Source organism: Pan paniscus, chromosome X, assembly GCF_029289425.2.
Source record: "Pan paniscus chromosome X, NHGRI_mPanPan1-v2.0_pri, whole genome shotgun sequence".
In the NCBI taxonomy this organism is placed as follows: Eukaryota; Metazoa; Chordata; class Mammalia; order Primates; family Hominidae; genus Pan; species Pan paniscus.
The window spans coordinates 12,269,109-12,294,095 of record NC_073272.2 but is presented as its reverse complement, the minus strand read 5'-3'; the positions used below and the strand labels follow the sequence as shown (position 1 = coordinate 12,294,095).

Below are 24,987 nucleotides of genomic sequence, written 5' to 3'. Positions count from 1 at the left end.
AGGAAAGTATATAGGAAAACCTACACATGGGGCATTTTTAAAATAATAATCATGCACTTGGTTGAAAGCAAGTATTTCAGCAAATTTCAAAAACTGAATACCATAGAACCCTGCCTCTAAGACCACACACTGTATCTCATTAGATATTATCAACAATAAAATAATAGTTTCTATAGTTTTTGGACACTAAAATCTATTCATATATAAATATATCTTCACAGTAATATTTTTTAAATGTAGAAGTAAACCACAGTAAAAGAACTATAATATATCATAAGTAGTAAGCAGCAAAAAAGTATCTGAAGGCAAACTTACAGGCTTTAATTCTTTTGAAAAAGAGGCTGGGCATGGTAGCTCACACCTGTAGTCCCAACGCTTTGGGAGGCCGAGGCAGGAGGATTGCTTGAGTCCAGGAGTTCAAGACCAGCCTGGGCAACACGGCAAGACCCTGTCCCCCCACCCCCAAAAAAGATAATACTAAAAGTAAAAAATTAGCTTTCAAATAAAGCTAGAAAAAGCACAACAGGATAAACCCAGTGAAAGCAGAGGAAAGAAATAAAGGAAGAAAAGTAAATGAAAGAAAAACAGGAAACAAACAAGAACAGCTGTCAGCAAAGAACAACTCGCAGCCTAATTTTGAAACATCTGTGAGTAAAGTGCCTTTTCCCCCATTTTTAAAAGGTTGTTAAAAAAAAATAAAGAAAAACAATATATGTGTGACAGAGACAGTATGTGGTCTTCAAAGCCTAAAATATTGACTATCTGGTCCTCTACAGGAAAAGTTTGCCAGCCCTTAATCAGGAGGAGTTTTACTTGTAAAAAATAATTTAAAAGACCAATCTGTAGTTAAGGTTGATGAAGGAAAAAAGAGTGTGGGGCCCCATAAACAAATATACCATAAATACAATAGAGACTTTTTTAAACATAAGAAAATTGTGTAAATGTCTTCATGCCAATAATTTGAAAACTTACGTAAGGAAGTAGTAGAAAACCTGAATAAACCAAAAATTTAAAAGCAGAAGACATTTAATAAGTCATTGAAAATGTCCGTCAACTTGCATTTCTGCCCCAAAATGGCACCAGCCTCCCACAGTTCTATAGGTTACTTTAACAGAAGTTCCAGGAACTAATAATCTCATTCTCATATAAACTACTTCAGAAAATAGAAAAAAGACATTTTATGTAGAGTGTATGATCTTGATACCAAATACATACAACGTTAAAAAATCTAGGGTGAGAGAATATCATTCATGAATATAGACACAAAAATTTTTTTTAATATGAGAAAATGTAATCCATCAGTGTTTTATTAAACACATCAAAATAGCCTTTATTCTTATAATACAAGGATGGCTCAACTACAGAATATCTGTTAACAGAACCACATTAACAGAAAACATACATATGATCCCAGAGTAGGAGGGATTTTTCTTTTTAGACCAAACAATTTTAAAAAAACAACCATAAAGCAAAGACTGAAACATCTGACATAGAATAAGATCACAATACAAAAGCCAATTTCATTTCAATATATTAGTAACAATTGAAAATTGAAATTTAAAAAAAGAAATTCCATTTAAAACAGCCTCACAAATATGAAATACTTAGTGATAAATCTAACAAAAGATGGGTGAGACTTGAAAGACCTTGAAAACTACAAAATATTGCTGAGAGAAATTAAAGACAACTAAAAAATGAAGCCATGTATCATGTTATGGGGTAAAGACTCAGAAAAGTTATGATTTCTGTTCTTTCCACATCAACCTGTAGATTCAACATAATCTCAATGAAAATTCCAGCAGGTTATTTTGCAGAAATTGACAAGCCGATTCTAAAGTTCATATTAGAATGCAAAGGATATAGCATAATCATTTAAAACTTTGAAAAATAGGCCGGGTGCGGTGGCTCACACCTATAATCCCAGCACTTTGGGAAGCCGAGGCGGGCGGATCATGAGGTCAGGAGATCGAGACCATCCTGGCTAACACGGTGAAACCCCGTCTCTACTAAAAATACAAAAAATAAGCCAGACATGGTGGCAGGAGCCTGTAGTCCCAGCTACTCAGGAGGCTGAGGCAGGAGAATGGCGTGAATCCGGGAGGCGGAGCTTGCAGTGAGCCGAGATTGCGCCACTGCACTCCGGCCCAGGCAACAGAGAGAGACTCTGTCTCAAAAAAAAAAAAAAAAAAAAAACTTTGAAAATAATAACAAAGTTGGAGAACTAACATCAGCTGATTTCAAGATTTATTATAAGGCTTCAGAAATCAATATAAGGTGGTATTTGTATAAAGATGGACAAATAGATCAAAGGATCAGCAAAAAGACTTGAGAAGTAGATTCATACATATATGGACAAGTGATTTTCAACAAAGATGCAAAGGCAATTTCAGTGGAGAAAGGATTGTCTTTTTAGTAGCTGGTGCTGGAGCAATTGGATATCTGTATGTAAGAATATGAAGTTTGATCCATACTTCACATTATATACAAGACTTTACTCAAAATTGATTATGTATCTAAATGTAAAAGGTAAAAGCTGTAAAACTCCTAGAAGAAAACGTGGAGGAGATCTTGACCTTGGGTTAGGCAAAGATTCTTTACATACAAATGACAAAAGCATTATCCATAAAAGAAAATATTTATATGTTGGGTTTCATCAAAATTAAAAACCTCTTCAGAATGCACTGTTAAGAGACTGAAAAGACCAACCACAAACTAGGCGAAAATATTTACAAATTATTTATTTTAATAAAGGATTGTATCCAGAATATATAACAAATTCTCAAAACTCATTAATAAGAAAACAAGCCTTTCACCAAAATGCATAAAAGATTTGAATACTTTACCAAAGAAGAGGTGTGGATGATGTATTACTTAGGGTTCTCTAGAGCGACAGAACTAATAGGATATATATATATAGAGAGAGAGAGGAGTTTATTGAGTATTAACTTACACAATCACAAAGTCCCACAATAGGCCGTCTGCAAGCTAGCAGGGAGAGCCAGTCCGACTCTCAAAACTGAAGAACTTGGAGTCCGATGTTCGAGGGCAGAAGCATCCAGCATGGGAGAAAGATGTAGACGGGGAGGCTAAGCCAGTCTCTCCTTTTCATGTTTTTTCTTATATTCGCTGGCAGCTGATTAGATGGTGCCCACCCAATTAAGGGTGGGTCTGCCTTCCCCAGCCCACTGAGTCAAGTGTTAATGTCCTTTGGCAACACCCTCACAGACACACCCAGGATCAATACTTGCATCCTTCAACCCAATCAAGTTGGGACTCAGTATTAACCATCACAGATGGTAAATAAGCACGTGAAAAGATGGTTCAGTATCATTAGTCATTAATGAAATGCAAAATAAATTTCAATGAGATACTGCTTCCTACCTACTAGAATAATTAAAATTCAAAAGATGGCGCATACCAAGTGTTGGCAAAAATGTGAAGGAACCAGAGCTCTCACAAACTGCTGGAGGTGGGAATTAAAGTAGTACATGCTGGAAAGCTGGCAGTTTCTTAAGTAAGCATACACTTACCATATGATCCAGCCATTTAGGTATTTACCAAGAGAAAGGAAAGCTATGTCCATACAAAACTTGTAGGTGAGACTGGTCACGGTGGCTCACACCTGTAATCCCAGCACTTTGGGAGGCCGAGGCAGGTGGATTGCTTTGAGCTCAGGAGTTTGAGACCAGCCTAGGCAACATGGTGAAACCCTGTCTCTACAAAAAACACAAAAATTAGCCAGGTGTTGGTGGCTCACTCCTGTAATCCCAGCTACACAGGAGGCTGAGGCTGGAGAATCGCTTGAGCCCAAGAAGCAGAGGTTGCAGTGAGCTGAAATGATGCCACTACACTCCAGCCTGGGTGATAGAGTGAGACCCTATCCAAAAAAAAAAAAAAAAAGACTTGTAGGTGAAATTTCATGTTAATTTTACTTGTAATAGCCCCAAACTAGAAATGGCCCAAAGTCCATCAACAGATGAATGGGTAAACAATTTGTGTCATAATCACACAATGAAATACTCTTTGGCGATAAAAAGGAATAAACTAGTTACACTAGTTATAATGCAACAACATGGATGGATCTCAGTATAATTAAGGTGCGTGAAAGGAGTCAGACAGAAAGTAGTATATTCTGTATGAGTAGATTCATATGAAATTCGAGAAACGGCACTTTCTACTAATCTACAGTGACGAAAAGCAAATCAATGATTGCTTTTAGGGATGGGATGACAGGAAAGGATGGGCACAGTTAATTACAAAGGAGCAGGAGTAAATTGTGGGGCATGATATATATGTTTATTATCTTGACTGTGGTGACTGTTTCATGGGTGCATACATATTTGAAAAAGTGTCAAATTTGCACTTTATGTACTGTTTATGATATGTAAATTCTATCTCAATTCAGCTGTTTATTAGACATATAAATTGTGTATTATATAATGAAAAAGTCTTCAGAAATTAAAATTAATGAACTAGGGTGATATGTATTAGCACGGACAAATCACAAAAACAGAAGAAAGTTATATACTTATTTGTACAAGCATTATATAAAATTTAATAAACTACCAAAAAATCCCATACATTGTTTAGGTATGTGTACATAAACATGTTTGGGAGTGATCAGCTCTAAATTCGAGAGGGTCTTTTCTTCTGGAGAGAGACATGAGTGAGATTATAAAGTGCCACACAGAGGCTTTAATGCTATCAATAATATTTTACCACCAGGTGTGGTGGCTCATGCCTATAATCCCAGCACTTTGGGAGGCCAAGGCGAGAGGATCACTTGAGCCCAGGAGTTTGAGACCAGCCTGGGCAACATAGTGGTTCCCCATCACTACAAAAAATAAAAATAAAAATAAAAATTAGCCGGGTGTAGTGGCATGTGCCTGTGGTCTCAGCTAGTCAGGCGGCTGAGGCAGGAGGATTGCTTGAGCCTGGAAGGTCAAAGCTGCAGTGATCCATAATCATGCTACTACACTCCAGCCTGGGTGACAGAGCAAGACCCTATCTCAAAAAAAAATCTTTTTTACTTCCTTTTGAAAACTCTGAAGCTCATATGATGAAAATACTGAGATTTAGTAAACCTGGTACTATGTACAGGACAGTTCATTATATTCTTAAATTTTTTGTATGTATGGAATGCTTCACTTTTTAAAAAGTATACATTTGCTCAGCAACATTATCTCAGAAGGCAATCTTAGAAAGCAGATGTTACTTGGGAAAGATGAGGGCCGCACTCCTTTTCTCTTGAGTTAGTACTTTGGCACATGACCAAGGACTAGTTGATTCCAAACCCTGAAACTCACAGTGACTCAAGTCCCTAGCCAGGGCATATTGTGTCAGAGGCCTGTTTTTAAGAGGAAGGGTGTGAATGCCAACCCGTGGAAATCTGAGGTGCCAGACAGGGAGGGCAAGTGTGGACTTGGGGTTCACTGGGGGACTTGGGTCCCTGCACCCCAGGGTGGCAGTGGCAACTGAGAGCATTGAGTCTAAAGAACGGATGGTGGGGCCTTCTGACAAGCAATTGGAAGTGGGCAGGTGGAGCAAGAACCAGGCAGAATTGTGGAGATCACAAAAGTGAGTTTCATCAACTGCCTTATTTTGCCCCTGTCTATCTCTGACACTAGTCACTCAGCTGTCAAACTCACCTCAAATTCTGCAATTGATGAGGTCACCAAGCAGGTGATATTATTACACGTTAGTACCTACTGATGATTCCTGCTCTTGGACCATTGTACATTCTCTGAAACAAATTAACTCGACAGCCTTTATAGGTGGGCGGACTGGAGAGTCTTAAGCCATGAGGCTCCCTGGGAAAGAATTTTCTTCTTTTTTTCAGTAGTCGGGGATAAGTTTCATGTCAACACACAAAGAGCTAAATTCAGATTGAGTTCATTCATTTAATGTTCAGACACAGAGATCTATGGTAGACTTCTGAAGGCCAAAGCTCAACAAAATAAGGGTCCCTTTTCTTCACTGCCTTTTATGTACACTAAATCTTAAAAGTTTAAGAAAATTAACTTGGACTAAATGTTGAGCTCTCCATGGCCTTAAAGAGTTGGTGAGAACAGGCCTCATTTTCAGTTCAGATACTTGTGTGAATTGAGGATGCATTGTTTGGACCTAATTGTTTTGGGGTGTGTATCCTACATACATATAAAAAGATTTATATAAAAATAAGTGTTTAAAACGCATTTCAAGCAAAATAAAGCGGCTTTTAAAAGAATGTGTAAGGTATAATAAACAGCAAATAAAATGATATAAACAGCCCTGTGTCCCTGCTAAAAGGAGATTCCAGCAGGCAAACTATTTCCATGACTAGTAGAGAGTAAATTCCAAAAGTTACAATGTGGTAATCTCACTTCCCAAAGGAAAAATGAAGAGTTGACTGGAAAATATTTCCCTTGCAGCATTAAGGCAGACACATACAGAATCTTTTTATGTGTCAGTATCTAATTTTTTTAAACATCAAATTTTATTCACCTTGTCAGCTTTTAAAAATAATACATTAAAAAGTGTTGTCTAATAGAAAACTAAGTACTTCGCTCCATGCTGGGTGTCTGAGTTTGAAGTGCTGTGACAAGTAGGACAGTGTTTCAGAGTGTGCTGCAAATCAGGGCCATCTGACTGTAATCATTTAAGCCAGGGGTTAGCCGACTTTTCTGTCAAGGGCCAGATAACAAATATTTTAGGCTTTGCCATACAGTCTCTGTTGCAGCAACTCACTTCTGCACAACATTGTAGCAAGAAAGCAGCCATAGATTATGTGTAACCAATGAGTGTGGTAGTATGCCAATAAAGCTTTATTTACACAAACAGGCTGTATGCTGATTTGGCCCACAGATCACAGCCTAGGAACACCTAACTTAGAGCAGTGTTTTTCTTTTTTCTTTTTTCTTTACTGTAACCAGCAGTAAGAAATACATATGACATCACAATACAGCGTGCACGCATGCACACACACAAAAGGTTTTACAAAACCCAACTTGCCTTTTCTACCAGGAATGCACTCTGCTATTTGCTATTCTCCTCTTCTATTTGGTTTTTTAAAGGCTAGTCCTGACTGTCCTAATGATTCATCACCTGCAGGCTTAAAAACATTTGTTGCTTGTTGAAATGCAAATTCCTCCTGCTCTGCGAATTACAACTCCTTAACTCAAATATTGGAGCGTAGACCCAAACATCTACTGTTTTTCTTTCAAAATGATCCCCAGCTGATTCTTTTACACTAGGTTTGCAAAGCTCAAATCAGGTGTATCAGATGAAATTGTACACTAACCTATAACTAAAATTATGCCCAAAATTGTTCTCTGTAGAACATTCCGATATTTTCACAGGCGACTCTCATTTTGTCTTGCTTTAATTTTTGCATGATTTAGGGCTCTTTTATTCTTTTTCCTGTTATGTCACTTTTAATGTTCAATATCATGATAGAAAAAGAAAAGAAGAAACTGGAGTTCAAGCATCATCGCATTTGAAATGTGTGTGGTCTTTAATAGGCATATCTAAAGGATAAGTAGTTGTCATGAAGTTATTCTAAAGGAATATTTTGACCTTATTTTCTTTTGCTGGAATTGTATTAAACATCTGCAATTCGGCCATGTAATTTAAATGATTCTTTATGCTGTGTGATTAAATATTCCATTCACTTGGTTTGTCCTGTGGACTGTAAATTAGTTTTCCTTCTGGAATTTTCCTTCCTCTGACAGTTTCTTATGAACATGTTCTAATATCCTGCGCTGTACTGGATGCCTTCCTTAGCTTTGCCTCCAGATAGAATGATGCCAGAGGCTAAATTCTATTTGGTGTAAAATAAGTGTTATTTTATTCCACTAATGAATACAATTAATCCACTGGGGACAGTAACTATAATTATAATGCATTAAGTCTTTTACCAGGCTCACGATCATATATTATTTGCCCTAAAGTTTTGACACTTCATTCTCTGACTCTTTCAGGAATTTTTTTCACCCTTGCCTGAAATCTTGTGCCTGCTGCTTCTAATTCAGTATGAATTTCCTTTGTTTGCTTATAGTACATACTTGGAATTGGATGTTCCTTAGAGGCCTCAAGTTCTGACATCTCTTTCCTTCCTTTTCTTAGATTAGAGTTATACAGGGATGGTAATGACGACTTGGAGAAAGAAAGAATTTCTTGGAATTAGCAGGAATTCTGGAGAGAGCCTTGAGCCAGCCTTGTCTGTAAGACAGATTAACTGGCCTCGTCCGTACCCTTTCACCCAGGGCTATTTTCCATTCCAGAATTATCATAAAGCCGGTGGAAACCTGTCCCTGGGTGTGTGGTTGGGGGCAGTAGGCACACAGCAATTCCAATTAGCTGTCTAATTTTAACTTGGCTTCTGGCCAGAGGACTTCATCTCACAGCACATTTCAAACACCAGAGCGAACGGTCAAGTGGGTTACCTTGGACTTATCTTGGCCTGCCCCGGAGGTTATGGTCAATTATGTTTGAGGGACATTTTCAAGCGAGACAGAATCAGGAATTGGAATGGAGGTTGTGAAGCAATCATGCGTTTTTATCCCAACTGGGAAATGCTTATCAAAATAGTTCCTAGTTATCAAGTAAGCACAAAGTGCCTGGAAATGACGTTCCCAGTGAGGGGAAATGGCCCAGCTGTGCTTTTTTTGGCTTTCTCTCATCTGCTCAACAGGAAAAATATTAATCAATGGGAAAAATGCTCCCTTTCTGTTAATTTAACACATGAGTTTTAGGTAGTGTGGGAAATAGTAACACCTAATGCTTTTCATTCTCGATTTTATTACATGAATTACAAAAAAAACTTTTTAGAAAATGGTTTTCATTTAAACCATAGATTCACCACCAATAAAGATGTTTTATCTTCTTGATGAAAAGAAGATAAACCTGAGATAGAGAAAGTTCCAGGCTTCCCTACAGTCTTGCAGTCATTGTGTGGAATAGTCCAGGGAAGACGTCTGGTGACCCTTTGTAAGTTGCTACTGGGCAACACCTTTTTTTCCCATCAACAGGGAAGCAATTCACAATTCAGTGTTTCCTCGTAAAACGAATTAGCAATGCTTCTCCAATGAGATAAAGAATATCTAAACCAGAGTCCCATAACGGAGCTTTCCATATTTTGATATATCTCTATGCCTACTTTTTGAACTTTTATGGAAGGATAACACGACAAAATGAAGGATCCAGCCTGATGCCTTTTCATTAAGCAAGACCACCCATGTAACCATCTCTCTCCATGCCTCTTTTGTTCAAGGTGATGAGGCTTCGCAAACTGGCTCAGCAAATTGCAAACTGCAAACAGTGCATTGAGCGGTCAGCATCACTCATCTCCCAAGCGGAACACTCTCTGAAGGAGAATGATCATGCGCGTTTCCTACAGACTGCTAAGAATATCACCGAGAGGTGAGTGCAGGGGCCCCTGGGAACTTCTCGGCTGCTGGGCTCTTGTATCTGCGGTGTGATTGGTTGGTCTTGCCCTCGCCTTGCTTTTATTTTCATTTTCAAGGCTCTGTACCAGAGAGAATAGAGGCTTTGAGCTGTTTTGTTCCAGCTAAAGATGCTTCCTTTTGACATGTGAAAGCCCTTTCAGTAACAGCCTGGAGTCTGGAGTTCAAGGCCTTTGAAACAAGAGTCCACCAGTTAGAAAGAATAAAATCAACCTGCTTTTGGACGAGGGGGGAGCTTATGATGGCACAAAAACAGCATTTATTGTGACTCTCAGATGTGATGTTATCGTACACTTGATAACAAAGAGTCAAAATGAAGGCAAAAACATTAAAGGGAATCTTTTCTTCCATCACAGGGCTCATCTATTTTTTTTAAAATCACACAGGTGTTGTTCTCTGTTAGGCCCATTTTCATTTGGTTGAGGAGCTTGGCCTCACCTGAAAAGGTCAAGGCCAACTCATGCAGGAGAGAAAGGACCAAACTGTCAACCTCATACGGCCTTCTTTTAAAATACTCTTTATTCTCAGGTAGGGAGCTTTAATGTGATGTTATCTGAATGGTTGGCTCAGCAGTAAAACTGGCAAAGATAAGTATTTCTTCAGCACACATACTTGGTTGGTATAAAAATTACTCATCTTCACTGACACAAACACCTATAGCAATTCTAGTGGGTCCAAAGAAAAGCACTAGCCGGGCACAGTGGCTCACGCCTGTAATCCCAGCACTTTGGGAGGCCAAGGCGGGTGGATCACCTGAGGTCAGGAGTTCGAGACCAGCCTGACTAACATGGTGAAACCCGGTCCCTGCTAAAAAAAAAAAATACAAAAATTAGCCAGGCGTGGTGGCAGGCGCCTGTAATCCCAGCTAGTTGGGAGGCTGAGGCAGGAGAATTGCTTGAACCTGGGAGGCGGAGGTTGCAGTGAGCCGAGATCGTGCCACTGCACTTCAGCCTGGGCAACAGAGCGAGACTCTTTCTCCAAAAAAAATAAATAAATGAAAAAACAAAGAGAAGCACTAGGCTGGGCCAGGTACAGCCAATGCCACATAAATGACATCTCTAACTCAGGCTAATGGCCTTGACTTCATTCATTCTAATTTTCAGAGTCAACTGCCCTTTATCCAAAGCAATAATAGAATCCTATCTCTAGAAGACCCCAGAGAGCTCATGCATGCTGATCTTCATCCTAGAGCAGAGATCAGCAGACTTTTTCTATAAAGGATCATCAAGTAAATATTTTTCCGCTTTGCAGGTTGTAAGGTCTTGGTCACAGCTACTCAACTCTGCCATTGTAGCTAGCTCTAAAGCGGCCATAGATAATATAGAAACAAATGGGTGTGGCTGTGTGCCAATAAAACCATTACAAAAACAGGCAGTAGACCATACTTTGCCAACCCCTGGCCTAGGAAAAAAAATACTCGCCATCTTATGACTGAAATTTATTCAAAGAAAGAGAAAGGAAACTAACATTTATTGAGTGCTTGCTTGTTTCGGAAACTTGTGCTAATTCTCAAAATATCGCATAGAGGAGGAGTGATTGACATCTCCATTTTCACTCTTCTTAAAGAGTAATGTATCGTGTTTTTACAACTCTGGTCTACTATCCAACCGGCTTGACTGTATTATTTCTTATATTTGAGGAAAATTCCTTTTGTAGCTGATTAGATACTTATCTCTTCTAAAAGGCATGGATAACAGCTGGCTATCATCCCTGTTATGTACTTAAGATGCTCTCCTCCTTACTCTGAGAGGCCCATTTCTTTCCTCCTGATTCCTTGGTTCCAAATGTTTATTTTCCCTGGGCCATATCCAGTTGCTCAATATTCACCCTAAAGTTAAAAACTGCAAATAGCACTAATACTCCAGTGTACCTAGGACACTAATAGATAGCGTTTACACTTAGGTCACGGTTTCCAACCGGAATCCAGGAGTACTTTTCTCCATCTATGAACTTTGAGATGTCCAGATGAAATGGCTATTATGAACTGCATTCCTCATCAATCCCTGAAGATTCAACCAAGTGTCACATGAATAAATTCTTACCTAGTGACCAGAGATGATGTGACCCCATAACAGTTATTGCTGAAAGAAGATATGCATCTGAAGTATAGCACAGGTGTGGGAATGCCCACATACAATCTCCCTCAGTTCCAGTGGGACGTATCTGCTCCCATTCAGCTCTCTCTATAACAAGCCCAACTCATCAAGAGCAGGAACATGACTTTGATTTCTCTTTCTACAAAGAATGTGCTTCTGTCAAGTTTGAATTCACAGAGCCTGTAAAAATTTGCCAAGAGCCTTGTCTCTGTTTCTGCAGTCCCCTCTCCTCCCATCACTATTTGTCAATCCTCTTGGCTAATTCCTGAGCCTTTCTATCCTTCCAGCAGCTAGGATATAGAAAAAGGACACTGGGCTTAGACTAGAAGTTGGCAGACCTGGGTTCCAGTCCTAGCACTGCCACTTTTTAACTATGGGTCTTTGAGCTATTTTCTACTTAGAAAATTGGGTTCAGGAACAGTTTGGAGGTTCCTCAAAAATCCAAAAATTAAGCTGTCATATAATCCAGCAATCCTACTGCTAGGTACATACCCAAAAGAAACGAAATCAGTATATAGAAGAGATATCCTCACTCCTGTGTTTGCTGCAGCACTTTTACAATAGCTAAGATTTGGAAGCAACCTAAGTGTCCATCAACAGATGAATGAATAAAGAAAATGTGGTACATATATACAATGGAGTACTAGTCAACCATAAAAAAGGATGAGATCTAGTTATTTGCAACAACATGGTTGGAACTGCAGATCATTAAGTGAACTAAGCCAGGCACAGAAAGACAAACATTGCATGCTGTCACTTATTTGTGGAATCTAAAAATCAAAACGATTGAACTCACGGACATAGAGAGTAGAAGGATGGTTACCAGAGGCTGGGAAGTATAGTAGGGAGTTGTGGGAGTGGGGGTGGGTAGGGATGGTTAATGGGAAAAAAGAAAGAATGAATAAGACCTACTATTTGGTAGCACAATAGGGTGACTATAGTCAATAATAACTTAATCGTATGTTTAAAAAAAAACTTAAAAATGTAACTGGATTGTTTGTAACCCAAAGGATAAATGCTTGAGGGGATTGATAACTTATTCTCTGTGATGTGCTTATTTCACATTGCATGCCTGTATCAAAATATCTCATGTACTCCATAAATATAAACACCTACTATATACCCACAAAAGAATTGTTTTTACTAATAAAAAAATTATTTAAAAAAATTGGTTTCAGAATAGCTGTCACTGTTGTGATAACATTGCTTTAAGTTCCTAAGAACAGGTCATTAGCATTATAGCTACTCCATGAGTGTTAGTTGGATCTCTGTTTTCACGTTTCAACATGTCAGTCTAGCCCTTGTGTGTGTCTTTTTTCCAATGCTACTCTCTGTCTACCTGCCCCTATTCATCAACCTGTCACTTAACATTCTTCTCTAGGACATGACTTCTTTTTTCTGTCTCCTATTGTGCCTGCCTTGGGCTTTGGCTCCTGTATACTTCCAAACAATCTTTATTCTTCAATTCAGGTGTGGAGCCCAGAACAAACTTTTAATCCCGCAGGCATTCTTGAAGTGAGACTTAGATGAGATTTTCTGCATCATTAAGTGACTTAAAGTGGATATGTCCTCCTACAAGCTGAATCAAAACTGTAAATTTTTCTTTCATTTCAGAAACATCAAACAACTCCAAAAGGGGAGAGAGCCTCAAGCTTTACATTGTAGGAGATGCTTTTGCTTTGGAACCGGTTGTTTGGCTCTGTGCTAATTGCTTAGTAATTATAGATAGCATTGAGGCTGCTCATTAACATTGGCTAATTTTGCTCATATACTCCAAGTAGGCAGGTACCCTAGCCACCTTGTTTTTACCATTATAGCCCCAGCACATTGCAAGCTGCCTGACATGAGTGAATGAGTGAATGAATGAATGGATCCATAAATCTGTAAAACGGGACCAATTATTCCTACCTAAGATGGTTATCGTGGGGATAAAATGCAATAATGTAGTAAAAACATTAGCCTAGTTTCTGTCACAAGATGAACATGCAACAAATACTAGTTCTCTTCCTTCCCACTCACTAGATGAATGCAAATGTATAATGTACTATATTCTCAAGCTACACTAGTAGATAGGTCTTTGGTGTGATTGTATATGCACCTTTATAGCATTATTTTAAATAAGCAGAGCTATTCACTAAGTCCAGGCATAAGAAAGTTGGTCTGCTTATGAAGAATCTAGAATTAAAATCCCTTATAGCAGTAACTTATCTGTATCAAGAAGGTGATACAAAGAAACTTCCCTCTGAATAGTACCTATTGTTCAAAGCACCTAGGAGGTTCTCAGACTCCTCAAGGTGATCCTTCTGTTCCTCACTACAATAGGCAGTTCAAGGATCTTTTCCAGAATACAAAGCCAAGAACTCCAGTTGTCAATTCTGAAAAGATGTTGCTTGGTTCAAAGAATTAGAGCATATCTGATCAGTGGTTTTGGAAGTGTGTCTGCAGGGTGTTCATAGGCATTAAGATAACTGCACGTTTTCAAGGCCAAATGTGTTTGGGAATTCCTGGGCTGACCAAAGTAAACCTATCTTGTTACTGTGAGGCCTCACTGGGTTTTACTTTGGTGATGCACATTGTTTGGCAGAAGCCTTGTGAGCAGCATAGCTCCAGACACGTCCACTTTCTGGAAAACTGGCCCCATGTGTCCCAGACATGGCTGTAAAGCAAGAAGTTGAGAAAGTGGCATAGCACTAACAGCCCTAGTGGATTTTGGCAACTTATCCAAAAGGCCAGAAGATGGGCAATAAGGATTTGGGAAATAAAAACATGGCCTAAAATGTTGAATTTGGCAGATTTCCCCTTGCCTGTCACTCCAATTAGGAATTTGAAGTTGTAGCCAAAGATAAGTATCTTTCCTTCCATCAAAAAACAAATGTGTAGGTGTTAAAAGCTGCAGTAATCTCCACTGATTCTTGCTGTCAGCCTTTGCCTCCCAGGCTAGGAACTTTGATCCTTTTGGTTCCCATGTAACAAAGTTCCTACCGTCAAGATGGTAGACATTATTAACAGTGTCACTCAATTTAAAATGTTTTATTTAATTGTTTGTAGACCATGGAACCAGGAGAAACTTGGGAACAAAATCTATTTTGGATGAGCCTGAATAAAGAGGTTTCTGCCAGTGGGCAGGGAAACTGCTAAAGCCAGGGAAATGCAATTGCAAGTTTGGTGCTTGTTTCCCAGTAGCTCAGAACAGTTCTCCCTGCCAGACATTATGACAGAGAATTAATTGGCGTTTCACTTTGCAATATCTTTTAAGAGTTCAAATGGCACCTTAGCATTTCTTTTAACTTTTCTGCATCGAATGCATATATTCTGGGCTCTTTGGTGTGTAGCATAGTTTAAGGGCTTCATAAATATTTGTTGAGAATAATCCTAGGACCTCTATGAAGTTTAAGGACTTTTTGTGTTCACGGGTCATAAGGAAAGCATTTTTAAAGTATAACTTGACCATCAATCAAAAATGCCTAGCAACCATCTCCGTATCCATCAGTCTAAATTAGCAGCTGTTGGTAACAATAATTAGCCCAATTCCCCAGGGTGCAATATTTAGTCAACAAAAGCACTCAACTCTGCTATTCACTACTTCTTGGTGAAAGGGTCAGGAGATGCAGTTAGATTCTCTACCCTCATTCAGACACTTGAAACTCGTTTCCAGAGCTTAGACCTCTTCACTTGCATCTTTCAATCCCAGTATCATTACATTTATGACATTGTTGATTAGGCTCTCTCCTTCCCGCCTGTACAACACTGAAAATCTGCCAGAAATACAACTATAGAAACTGTATTTCTATGAATTTTGAGCATTTTACAGGTATATTCTTTTTTAGATGGGTGAAATTTACACAACATAAAATTAACCATTTTAAGGCTGGGTGTGGTGGCTCATACCTGTAATCCCAGCACTTTGGGAGGCCAAGGCCTCCCAAAGGGTGATCGCTTGGGCCCAGGAGTTCAAGACCAACCTGGGCAACATAGTGAGACTCTGCTTCTGAATGCACGATTCAGTGGCATTTAGGACATTCACATTGTTGTGTAGCCACCACCTCTATCAAGTTCCAAAACACTTCCATCATACCAAAAGTAAGCGTTATACTCATTAAGCAGTTACTCCCCATCTCCCCTCCCCTCTTAGCCCCTAGCAACCACCAATCTACTCCCTGTCTTTATGAATTTTTGCCTTTTTTGGACATTTCATACAAATGGATCATACAATATGTGGCCTTTTTGATGGCTTCTTTCACAGAGCATAATGTTTTTAGGCTTTATCCACATTGTAGCATGTGTCAGTGTTTCATCCCTTTTTATGGCTGAATAATATCCTGTTGTATAGATATACCCACAGATGTAATTTTTAGAGCCAAGATATATTACATTTGTAAATCCAAAGCTTTAAGAGCCATTAAGAGACTCAAAAGGACATATAACCCTTGGAGTAACTGGCCTGAAATTTTTCTAGATGAAACAGAAGAGTACAGATCTGAAATTCTCCTCCTTGCTGCTGCCAGCTAGCTTTGTGGCCTTGTATAAATGAGCATCAATTTTCTTAATTAGAAAATAAGTAACTAGATTTAGTACTAAATTGTTTCAAGGTTGTTTCTTTGCTCAAAAATTCCCAGCATCCTACGCAATACTCCGCATATAATAGCTCTTAAGAGTGTTGTTTATGGAACTTAACAAAATACCAAACTCAACAAGATTACTAGTCCAGCATCATTTGATATGCTCAGAAATGGTATGCTTCGTGCCACAATTCTCTTGTTTTTAAGAGAAGCACTTGCATTTTTGAATCAAAGTGTTCATTATTAATAACTGAACCTTCCAAATGAACCTGAGAGTACATAGAAGGAGATTGAGACACACCAGTGCCTTGCTTTTTAGTTTATACATGAGAACTCTAACCAGAAAACCTAAATGAAGAAGAGAAATAGTGCATCCACTGGGGGGATTTGTGAGAAAGCTCATGAATATTTTCCACAGCATCTGCTGGGAATATGGTGCAAGAAAATGAATACAAAGAGAAAGAAAATGAGCCAGACAAAAAACTCCCTTTTTAATGTTTATTTTAGAGAGAGGCTAGTAATTGATTAAACTAATCCAATATCTGGAAACATTCTTTTTTAATATTCACTTTGCCTTTTATGCAGTTTGAAATTTTGGAGACTCTCCTTTGAAGTGGATCAGGGTTGCGTCTGAAAGGAACAAACAGTTTCCCAGACAGATGTGTGAAGAAATGCCTAGAGCTATGCGCTTCTTGCTGGGGTTAGACGTGACCGGGCCAGACTGTTAAATACACAGCAACATGAAATATGAATATTCTTTTGCTTTCACAGGGAATTTTTTTTCCCGATAGTAAAAAGGAAGAGGGCAAGCCATTTTGTTGTTTTCTCCAATTCCTTCACTTTTTTTTAAAGCTTGCATTCATTTGTTTTATGTTCCTGTGTTGTGACATTTTGAGATGCCTCTTAAAACTCATGTGTAAAAAAGCACTTTTTAAGAGATATTTATTTTCCTTTTTTTTTCATTTCTATGCAGTGATGTTGAAAGTCATCTTGACATTTCTGAAACATTGTTTTGTTTGCATTACAGAGTCTCCATGGCAACTGCATCCTCCCAGGTTCTAATTCCTGAAATCAACCTCAATGACACATTTGACACCTTTGCCTTAGATTTTTCCCGAGAGAAGAAATTGCTAGAATGTCTGGATTACCTTACAGGTATTGTCTTTTATGTTCTCTTTAATATTGTGCACAGTTAGTGATATAAACACTTTGCCACCAGATCAGTTATTCCCCAATAACCAGAGGAATGGGCTTTTGACCTAGGAATGGCACTGATATTTCCATAAACAATTTCTGTGCATTGCCCTTTATTTTTTCATCAAAACAACACAGCCCATTACTAAACTGGGGACAGGAGAAAAAGGAGAATCTCAATCATTAAAAGCATACTTACCACTGTTTCCCTCACTCTCAAGGTGTGGGTGCTAAAAATAGTATCTCTCTGTGGTATTTTTCATATCATAGTAGTGAGAAACTCACAATACATTAGCAGAGACAAAATTGGCAGCTAACTGATTGGTTGTCTGTACTGCTTCGTCTCCTTGTATTTGTGATCTTGTTTTAATTTGCACAACATCGAGTTGAGGTAAAGCATTATAATCCCCATTTTGCAAATGACAGAGATCAGCCGTCTTGCTGGAAATCAGGTAACTAGGGAATGACAGAATTAGAATTTGGCTGGGACCTGTACAAACTCCAAAAACTTCTGCTCTTTCTAGTAAAAGACTGAATTTTATCTTGGCAAATGTCACCATGGCAAAGGTCACAAATTTACATTGGAATTCCTAGTGCTGTGTTTCAGTGTGCTTCCTGGTTGGTGTTTTGTTTTGTTTTGTTTCTCCCTTGGTTGACCTTAAAAAACAAAAACAACAACAAAACAACAAAAACCTCAGGCCACTCCTATTCCTAAGCATGCTTCTAAACTTTTCTTTGCTGTCAACTTCTAAAGCAGGAACTGAGAATATTCACTGGTAGAACCTGGACTGTTTAGACAACCTTATTCGTGTTAGCCAAAGCCACCAGTGCCTGTGACTTCAGGAAAGCACAATGTACACAGTGAAGCCAGATGTGCGCTGCACTTAAGATATACAGCCTTCAAGAGACCACGTCTCTAACTTAGCGTGACATGAGCTTCTCAGTTCCAATTCTGTGTGTACATGTTTGTGAGAAAGCGATTGAACAAGGTGGAGCAGGAGAAAGGGAACATTGTGTGATGTTTGTTTTTACAGTCTGTGGATAGAAGGCCAGGGGTTCTATATTCAGGGAGCATTGTACCCAGAAGATGAGCATTTTTTCTTTGCGAGGACCCAATGTGCCGTTTTTAGCCTTTCTGCATTGTCAAGCAAGGCAGGCAGGCATTCCACAAACTTCTTATCTTATGTAACTCTCTTTCAAACATACCACTCCTATTAAGGAAGAAAGAAATTGACTAAAAAAGCATTTACCGTATGGAACTAAACTTGGTTTCAAATATTTGTGTACATAATGCCCTCCTATTTAAGCTTTTAACTCTGAGATTTATTTAAACTGACACTATCCAATAAAACTTTCTATGATGATAGATATGTTCTATATCTGTACTATCCAGCGTTAGCTGCACCCCACATGGGGCTACTGAAAACTTGAAATGTGGCTAGTGAATTTTTACTTTTATTTAACTTCAACTAAATTTAATTGAAATTTAAACCATCACATGTCGCTTGTGGCTATTGTATTGAACAGTGCAGGTCTAGACTTTCTCCAGCTAAGCTGTTTTTCACAGTGGCATCCTGTTAAAAATCTCCTTTTTCTTATATCATTTGCGAATGAGTTTAGTTGCAAGCAACAAAAAATCCAACTAGCAGTGAATAAAACCATCAAGGAGTGTTTGTATTACAGTCACAGAAGAGAAGCCTGTGTTCCAGGGCTGGGCAGTGGTTCAGTGATGACCTCAGACCCCAGGCTCTTTCTTTTGTCCTCCTCTGCCGCCTTCATTGTGTTGCCTTTTTGCCACATGATCACAACATGACTACTCCACCTCCAAGTGTTGTGCTCAAGCTCTAGGCAAAAAGAAAGGGGTGGAGGAGAAACGATGGACAAAATGCTCTGCCAGCGAAGTTTGTTTATCAGAAAAACAAAAAGCTTGATCAGAAGACCCGCCTAGCAAACTTCCACTTATGTCTGGTGGGCTGTATCTGTGTTACAAGGTCATGTCCAGGGACAGAAAAGACTGGAAAATTAAGTATTTGCCTAGGCACATGGCCATTCTGCCCAGAATCAGTCTTATTGACAAGAATGTGCCCTTGCCATTTCCCAATAATTATTTCATAGTATTTCAACAACATATACCCATTTTAATCTCTATAGGAATGCAAAAGTATTGATTAAAGGGGAAATTGTGAAAGTAGTTTAGACTGAATTGTAACGTACACCATATTTCATCCCGATGGCTGTTTATTTCAAACTAAAGGCCATATGGGGTACCTGCTATTATGTCTTCTGAGCTGTCAACCCCAAATACAAATTCAGTCCATTTCTAGACATAACATCGATCCTGACCATAACATATGATGTTTGGCTGATACTGCCAAGTCCAAATAGTTTATGACATTTGTAAGCAGGAAATGAAGTGTTTGTGGAGTATTAGCCCACCATTCCTTGGGTGGTGTTTGTGACAGAGACAAGAAAATAACACTTCTGGTACTGATTCCATGACTATTGAAATTGGCAGCATGCTGCTGTTCTCATTTACACTAAATTGAGTATTGACTTCTCAGGACAAACTCATTGGGTTTACAGTCAAAATAAGGTTAGCCTGTCTCATTGTAAAAACAAGATTTTTTTTTCCTATGACATGCCTCTAAGTAGTATGTCAAGTTAATAACCCATAGAGGTGACATTTCCTTCCTGATTATGGCTACTACCATGTGTCTCACAGCTACTTGCCTATTTTGAACATATGTTTTCTTTCTATTTAATTGTATATTGCAATACAGAACAAAATTTTTCTACAATGGTTGATGGAGAAATAATTCAATGAACTGTTTAAATTGTGAGAGAGTAAGTATTTCTTCACTGGTCCATGCAGGAGTGATCCCACACCAACAGGGACCACACAGACAATAATAAGCACATTTTACGATGCAGCTGGACCTCCTCCGTGGAATGCATATCCTGATTGGTGTCACTGATTCATGCACATCCAAGTCATACCACATGACACTAAATCTCACATGTGAATACTTCAGGAGACAGATGTACAAATACATATTCCAGAAAGAATGCTTTAAAGGTTATGTAGAACCCTTCTGTCTTAATGCACAATTTAATGCCATGCCTGTCACGTTGGAGGTGCTCAACAATGTTTCTGGAATTCAGAACCAATAGATAAAGCTAAGCTAATTGACTTAATACCGTAGACTTGCTTCTGTGATACTTGTCCTAGAGGTATATTCAAAAAGCAAAGTGAAGACTACTAACGCAGAGTTTAAATTTACAGTTTTTATAAACTTTTCTTCCTCTTTGGGTTTGCTTAGGACTCATCAATTCTAATCATAATTTAGAGCAGGAAATAACTCTGAAATAGTACAAGCAAAGGTTGCTCCTAGTTTGTAGAGCGCAGGTATGTTTCTCCTTTTGAAGTTAGATTCTAGTGGGTAGAAGAGTGGAAGTAAAGGCCCTGGATCAATTCTCTAAACCAGAGGTCAGCAAACTTTGACTGCAAACCACCAGATAGTAGACACTTTAGGCTTTGCAGTCCATATGGCCACAACTACTCAACTTTGCTGTTGCTCCAAAGCAGCCATAGACAATACATAAATGAATGAATCTGGCTGTGTTCCAATAAAACTTTATTTACAAAAACAGGCAGTGGGCCAGACTTGGCCCACAGTCACAGTTTGCCAACCCCTCCCTCTAAAATATTATTTACAATGCAAAGCACTCATTTTCTCATATTTTCCTTGCTCACATACTCTTCTCATAAAACCAGTTACTGAAATCAATTCAGTAGAAGTCATTTTAAACTCATTATTTTGGTAGGACTTAGACTTCTCTGCTCCAGAATGTGTTAAAGAAATAAAACAGCAGCCTTCTACAATGATAAATTAACCAAATGCCAAAAAAAAGTTTTTTCCTTGGGCAAGGAAAATGTACCTTTTAGATATGATTGACTATGAATCATGGTCTACTGAATTTGAAATATCGCATGAGTTGAGAAATGAGAAGAAAATAGGGCTGGACTAGTAAGTTCTTTTTTTTATGTAAGTCATCGAAACATCTAATGAAAGAAAAATTCAAACAATTATGTGGCTGATTTTTTGTAGGATAACAAACATAAGTATTTTTTCAATTGGGTGCCTAAAGATATAAGTATCTGGCACCACGTATTAATAGGTCAGGGGTTGGTGAACTTTGGGTTACAGCCCAAATCTGACCCTCTACCTATATTTGTAAATAAAGTTGTATTGGAACCTGGCCATGCCCACATGTATAAGTTGTGACTGTTTTCATACTACAATGGCAGAGTTGACTAGTTGCAACAGAGACTGTATGGCCCACAAAGCTGGAAACATTTACCATCAAGGCCTTTACTGAAAAAGTTAGTCAACCTCCCAAAGTGAATGCAGCTATGAAACTTTATCTTGTTTACTTTTTATTTGACAAGTTTTCCTTCATGCACAAGAAAGTATTATTTGTTTAACCTCCCAAACATATTCTCATGATCTCATGATAAACACAGAAAGTCCATACTGGCTGACTCTAGTCACACTCCTTATTAAAAACAAAAGCAATAACCAGCCAATCAGATATTCTTTAGATTGGGGTCACCATCTCTAGGATAGTAGTCCTGATGGACCTATTGAGAAAGACCTGCTTAACTGTCAAACATCTCCTCTGAAATGGTATCCCAGTTGTGTGTGCTTTTCCACTGATAAGCATTCTTGACCCCCACAGCTCCCAACCCTCCCACAATTAGAGAAGAGCTCTGCACAGCTTCATATGACACCATCACTGTGCATTGGACCTCCGATGATGAGTTCAGTGTGGTCTCCTACGAGCTCCAGTACACCATATTCACCGGACAAGCCAACGTCGTTAGTGAGTATCTCATGGCCTATTTATTTCTGTCTTTGGTGGCTTTCTTCAGATTGATTGCATTCCTGAATTTAAACATCAAAGGAAGACAAGGAAGGAAAGAACACACAATATTTATTGACTTGTCTTTCTTGAACAAAAAAGTGATAGCACTCACTTGTACTACATTAGTAAAAACAGCTGGCTAAATATTGATGAAAATTAATGACCTCTAGCAAACCACATGGATGTTAAGGGAAAGAAGCCAGAAACAAATATATAGAGAGAAACAAATATATAGAGAGATATATAGAGAGAGAAACAAATATATATATATATAGTATTAATCCACATATAGGTTCATAACTTAAAGATCAAAATAAACTATTTTGCTTAAAGAAACATTCATAGGTGTTAAAACTATAAACCCTGGGCAACCTGGTGAAACCCCATCTCTACAAAAAATACAAAAAAAATACAAAAATTAGCGGGGTGTGGTGACACACACCTGTAGTCCCAACTACTCAGGAGGCTGAGGCAGGAGGACGGCTTGAGCCCAAGAAGCAGAGATTGCAGTGGGCAGAGATCACACTACAGCACTCCAGCCGGGGCAACAGTGAGAATGCTGTCTCAAAAAAATAAAAATAAAAAGTCAGGATGATGGCTACCTCCAGGATTAAAGGGCAAGTGGCACCACTGGAAAGAAATATACAGGGGTTCTTGGGGTTAATGGCAATTTCTAGGTGAAAGTTACATGCTTTAGTCATTTTATCATACATTTAGTTTTATGTACTTTCCTGAGTGTTACTTCACATATTTTAAAAGAAAGGATTTAATAAAATAAATAGCCAAAGAAAGTTAAATACCTGGTCCCATTCAGAGGAGAGAGCTGGGCCCATCACTTAAAATGTTAGTAACTGGCCCCACCCGGGAAGAATTTCTAACCTTACCTGAAACATTAGAGGTGCCCCCTCTCACTGAGGCCTATTTGATATCTGGCATCAGAGATAACTTGGTGATTTCAAATAGCAGTAGTAGCAGGCCACAGAGATGATAACAGAGGAAGCAGTCCTCCAACCCACAGAGTTATTTAAATTGAACTGGGCAAATGGCAATGGACCAGAAGACATGGCTTTTCACGGGAGCAAGCTTGAAACTTCTTTAACAAAGAAAAATACAATATGTCAAAATAGAACAGAATAGAATAGCAGTCATGTTTCAACAAAGAGATGTTTTGAATAAATTCATATCAATTTAATGTGCTTTTATTATATAAACCTTTTCTCTCTTAACTACAAACTGCTCTTTCCTAGCACAAGTAATTCTGAGTCATATGATGCTTAACATAGAAATTTGATTTAGGATTAATTAAAAGAGTGATGCAGAAATACACCAAGTTCTAAGGGACTAAAGTATAAATGACCCATACCAACAAATGGCTCCCCCTACCTTCCTTATATCCACTCTCCCCAACTTCTCCAACTTCCTCTCCTCAACTCCCTCACCTTCTACCCTATAATTGGCCTGCCGTGGAAGCTTTTATTAAAATCTTGCCATTTACCAAGAATGTGTAATTTTTAAATGAAAGTGGAGAAAGTCATGCAATGTCAAGAACAGCTCTGGCAAGCTGCCTGAGTCAGTAGGGAATATAGAAAGGTCAGAAATGGTGAGTGGGACAAAAATGTCTTGGGGGAAGTTGTGGTTAAACTAAGTCTTGAAAAAAAGCGGGTGCATTTTAGCAAGTTAAGGCTGTACCGGACAGCCATGTCATCATAAGCAAATCTATCAAGATGTAACGTAGCAGGGCATATTGGGAGGTCTTGCCTAATTAAGCCTGGCTGGTAAGTGAGGAAAGGGAGACAGTGAGAAATGAAGATAGAGAAATAGAACCAGGGCTCAAACCTATATTGGCCTAGCTCCAAAAAGCACATGTTCTTAATCCTTAATCCTCAGTCACCTAATCCTAATTCACAGGCAAGAGCTAGATTGCAGAGGGCTACCCAGGCCATACCATGTTTGGATTTTACCCTGTGGGCTTGAGAGTCATGCAGGACAGTAGTGTAATCAGAGGTATAATTAGAAGGTGACTCAGGAGCACTGTGGAGAGTGGAGAGGAACAGGGCAGGACTAGAAGCAGAGACATCAGCTGGGAAGTTTCATAGTAATTCACTGAGGCAGAAATAGCCAGGACCTGCAAATGGCACCAGCATCAGAGATGGAAAGGAAAAGATAATTCCAGGAAGGCTTCTCTGCGTCTGGCCCATTTTCCTGGGAAAAAATCATCAGTGTCCTCAGATATTTGAAGTGCTTTTTGGGGCAAGTCGCAGAAGGCCTGTATAGCAATGGTTTAGTAACATTTTGCTCACCTTCTAGGATTTTGAATTCTTCTGGTATCATTCCTCATTTCTGACTCTATATGCCCTACTGCAAATCATAAAGAAATACTAATTCTCTAAAATATTTTTCTACATGTGCATATCATACACAATGCTTTACCTTGTTTTTTTCAATAAATATTATGTCTGAGATATCATTCCATTTCAGCACAAATAAAGAACTGCCTTATTCCTTTTTGAGGCAGTATCATATCCTATTTTAAAGATATGCTCTAATTTATTTATCCCATCTTCTATAGATGTTTATTTAGCTTGTTTCCAATCTTTGGCTCTTACAAACAATGCCCCAGTATCCCCAAGGATGTTCAAGATATCCTTGAATATCTCTCCTTCCACACACGGGGAATTATATCTGTAGTATAATCTCTTGAGGTGCAATTTCTAGGAAAAGATTATTTGCATTTAATTTTACTTGACATTGCCAAATTGCCCTTCAGAG

At 38.6% G+C, this 24,987-nt stretch overlaps 1 protein-coding gene across 9 annotated transcripts in view; it reads left to right on the top strand.

Annotated features, from left to right (window-relative positions):
- MID1 (midline 1) overlaps positions 1 to 24,987 on the top strand; it is a 388,014-nt gene that overhangs the window by 341,716 nt on the left and 21,311 nt on the right. For all 9 annotated transcript variants that reach the window (XM_063601877.1, XM_063601875.1, XM_063601876.1 and 6 more), the window contains exons 5-7: positions 9,251 to 9,399; positions 17,126 to 17,253; positions 22,033 to 22,176. In XM_063601877.1, the coding sequence (XP_063457947.1) occupies positions 9,251 to 9,399; positions 17,126 to 17,253; positions 22,033 to 22,176 (421 nt within the window). The remainder of the gene's footprint in view (positions 1 to 9,250; positions 9,400 to 17,125; positions 17,254 to 22,032; positions 22,177 to 24,987) is intronic.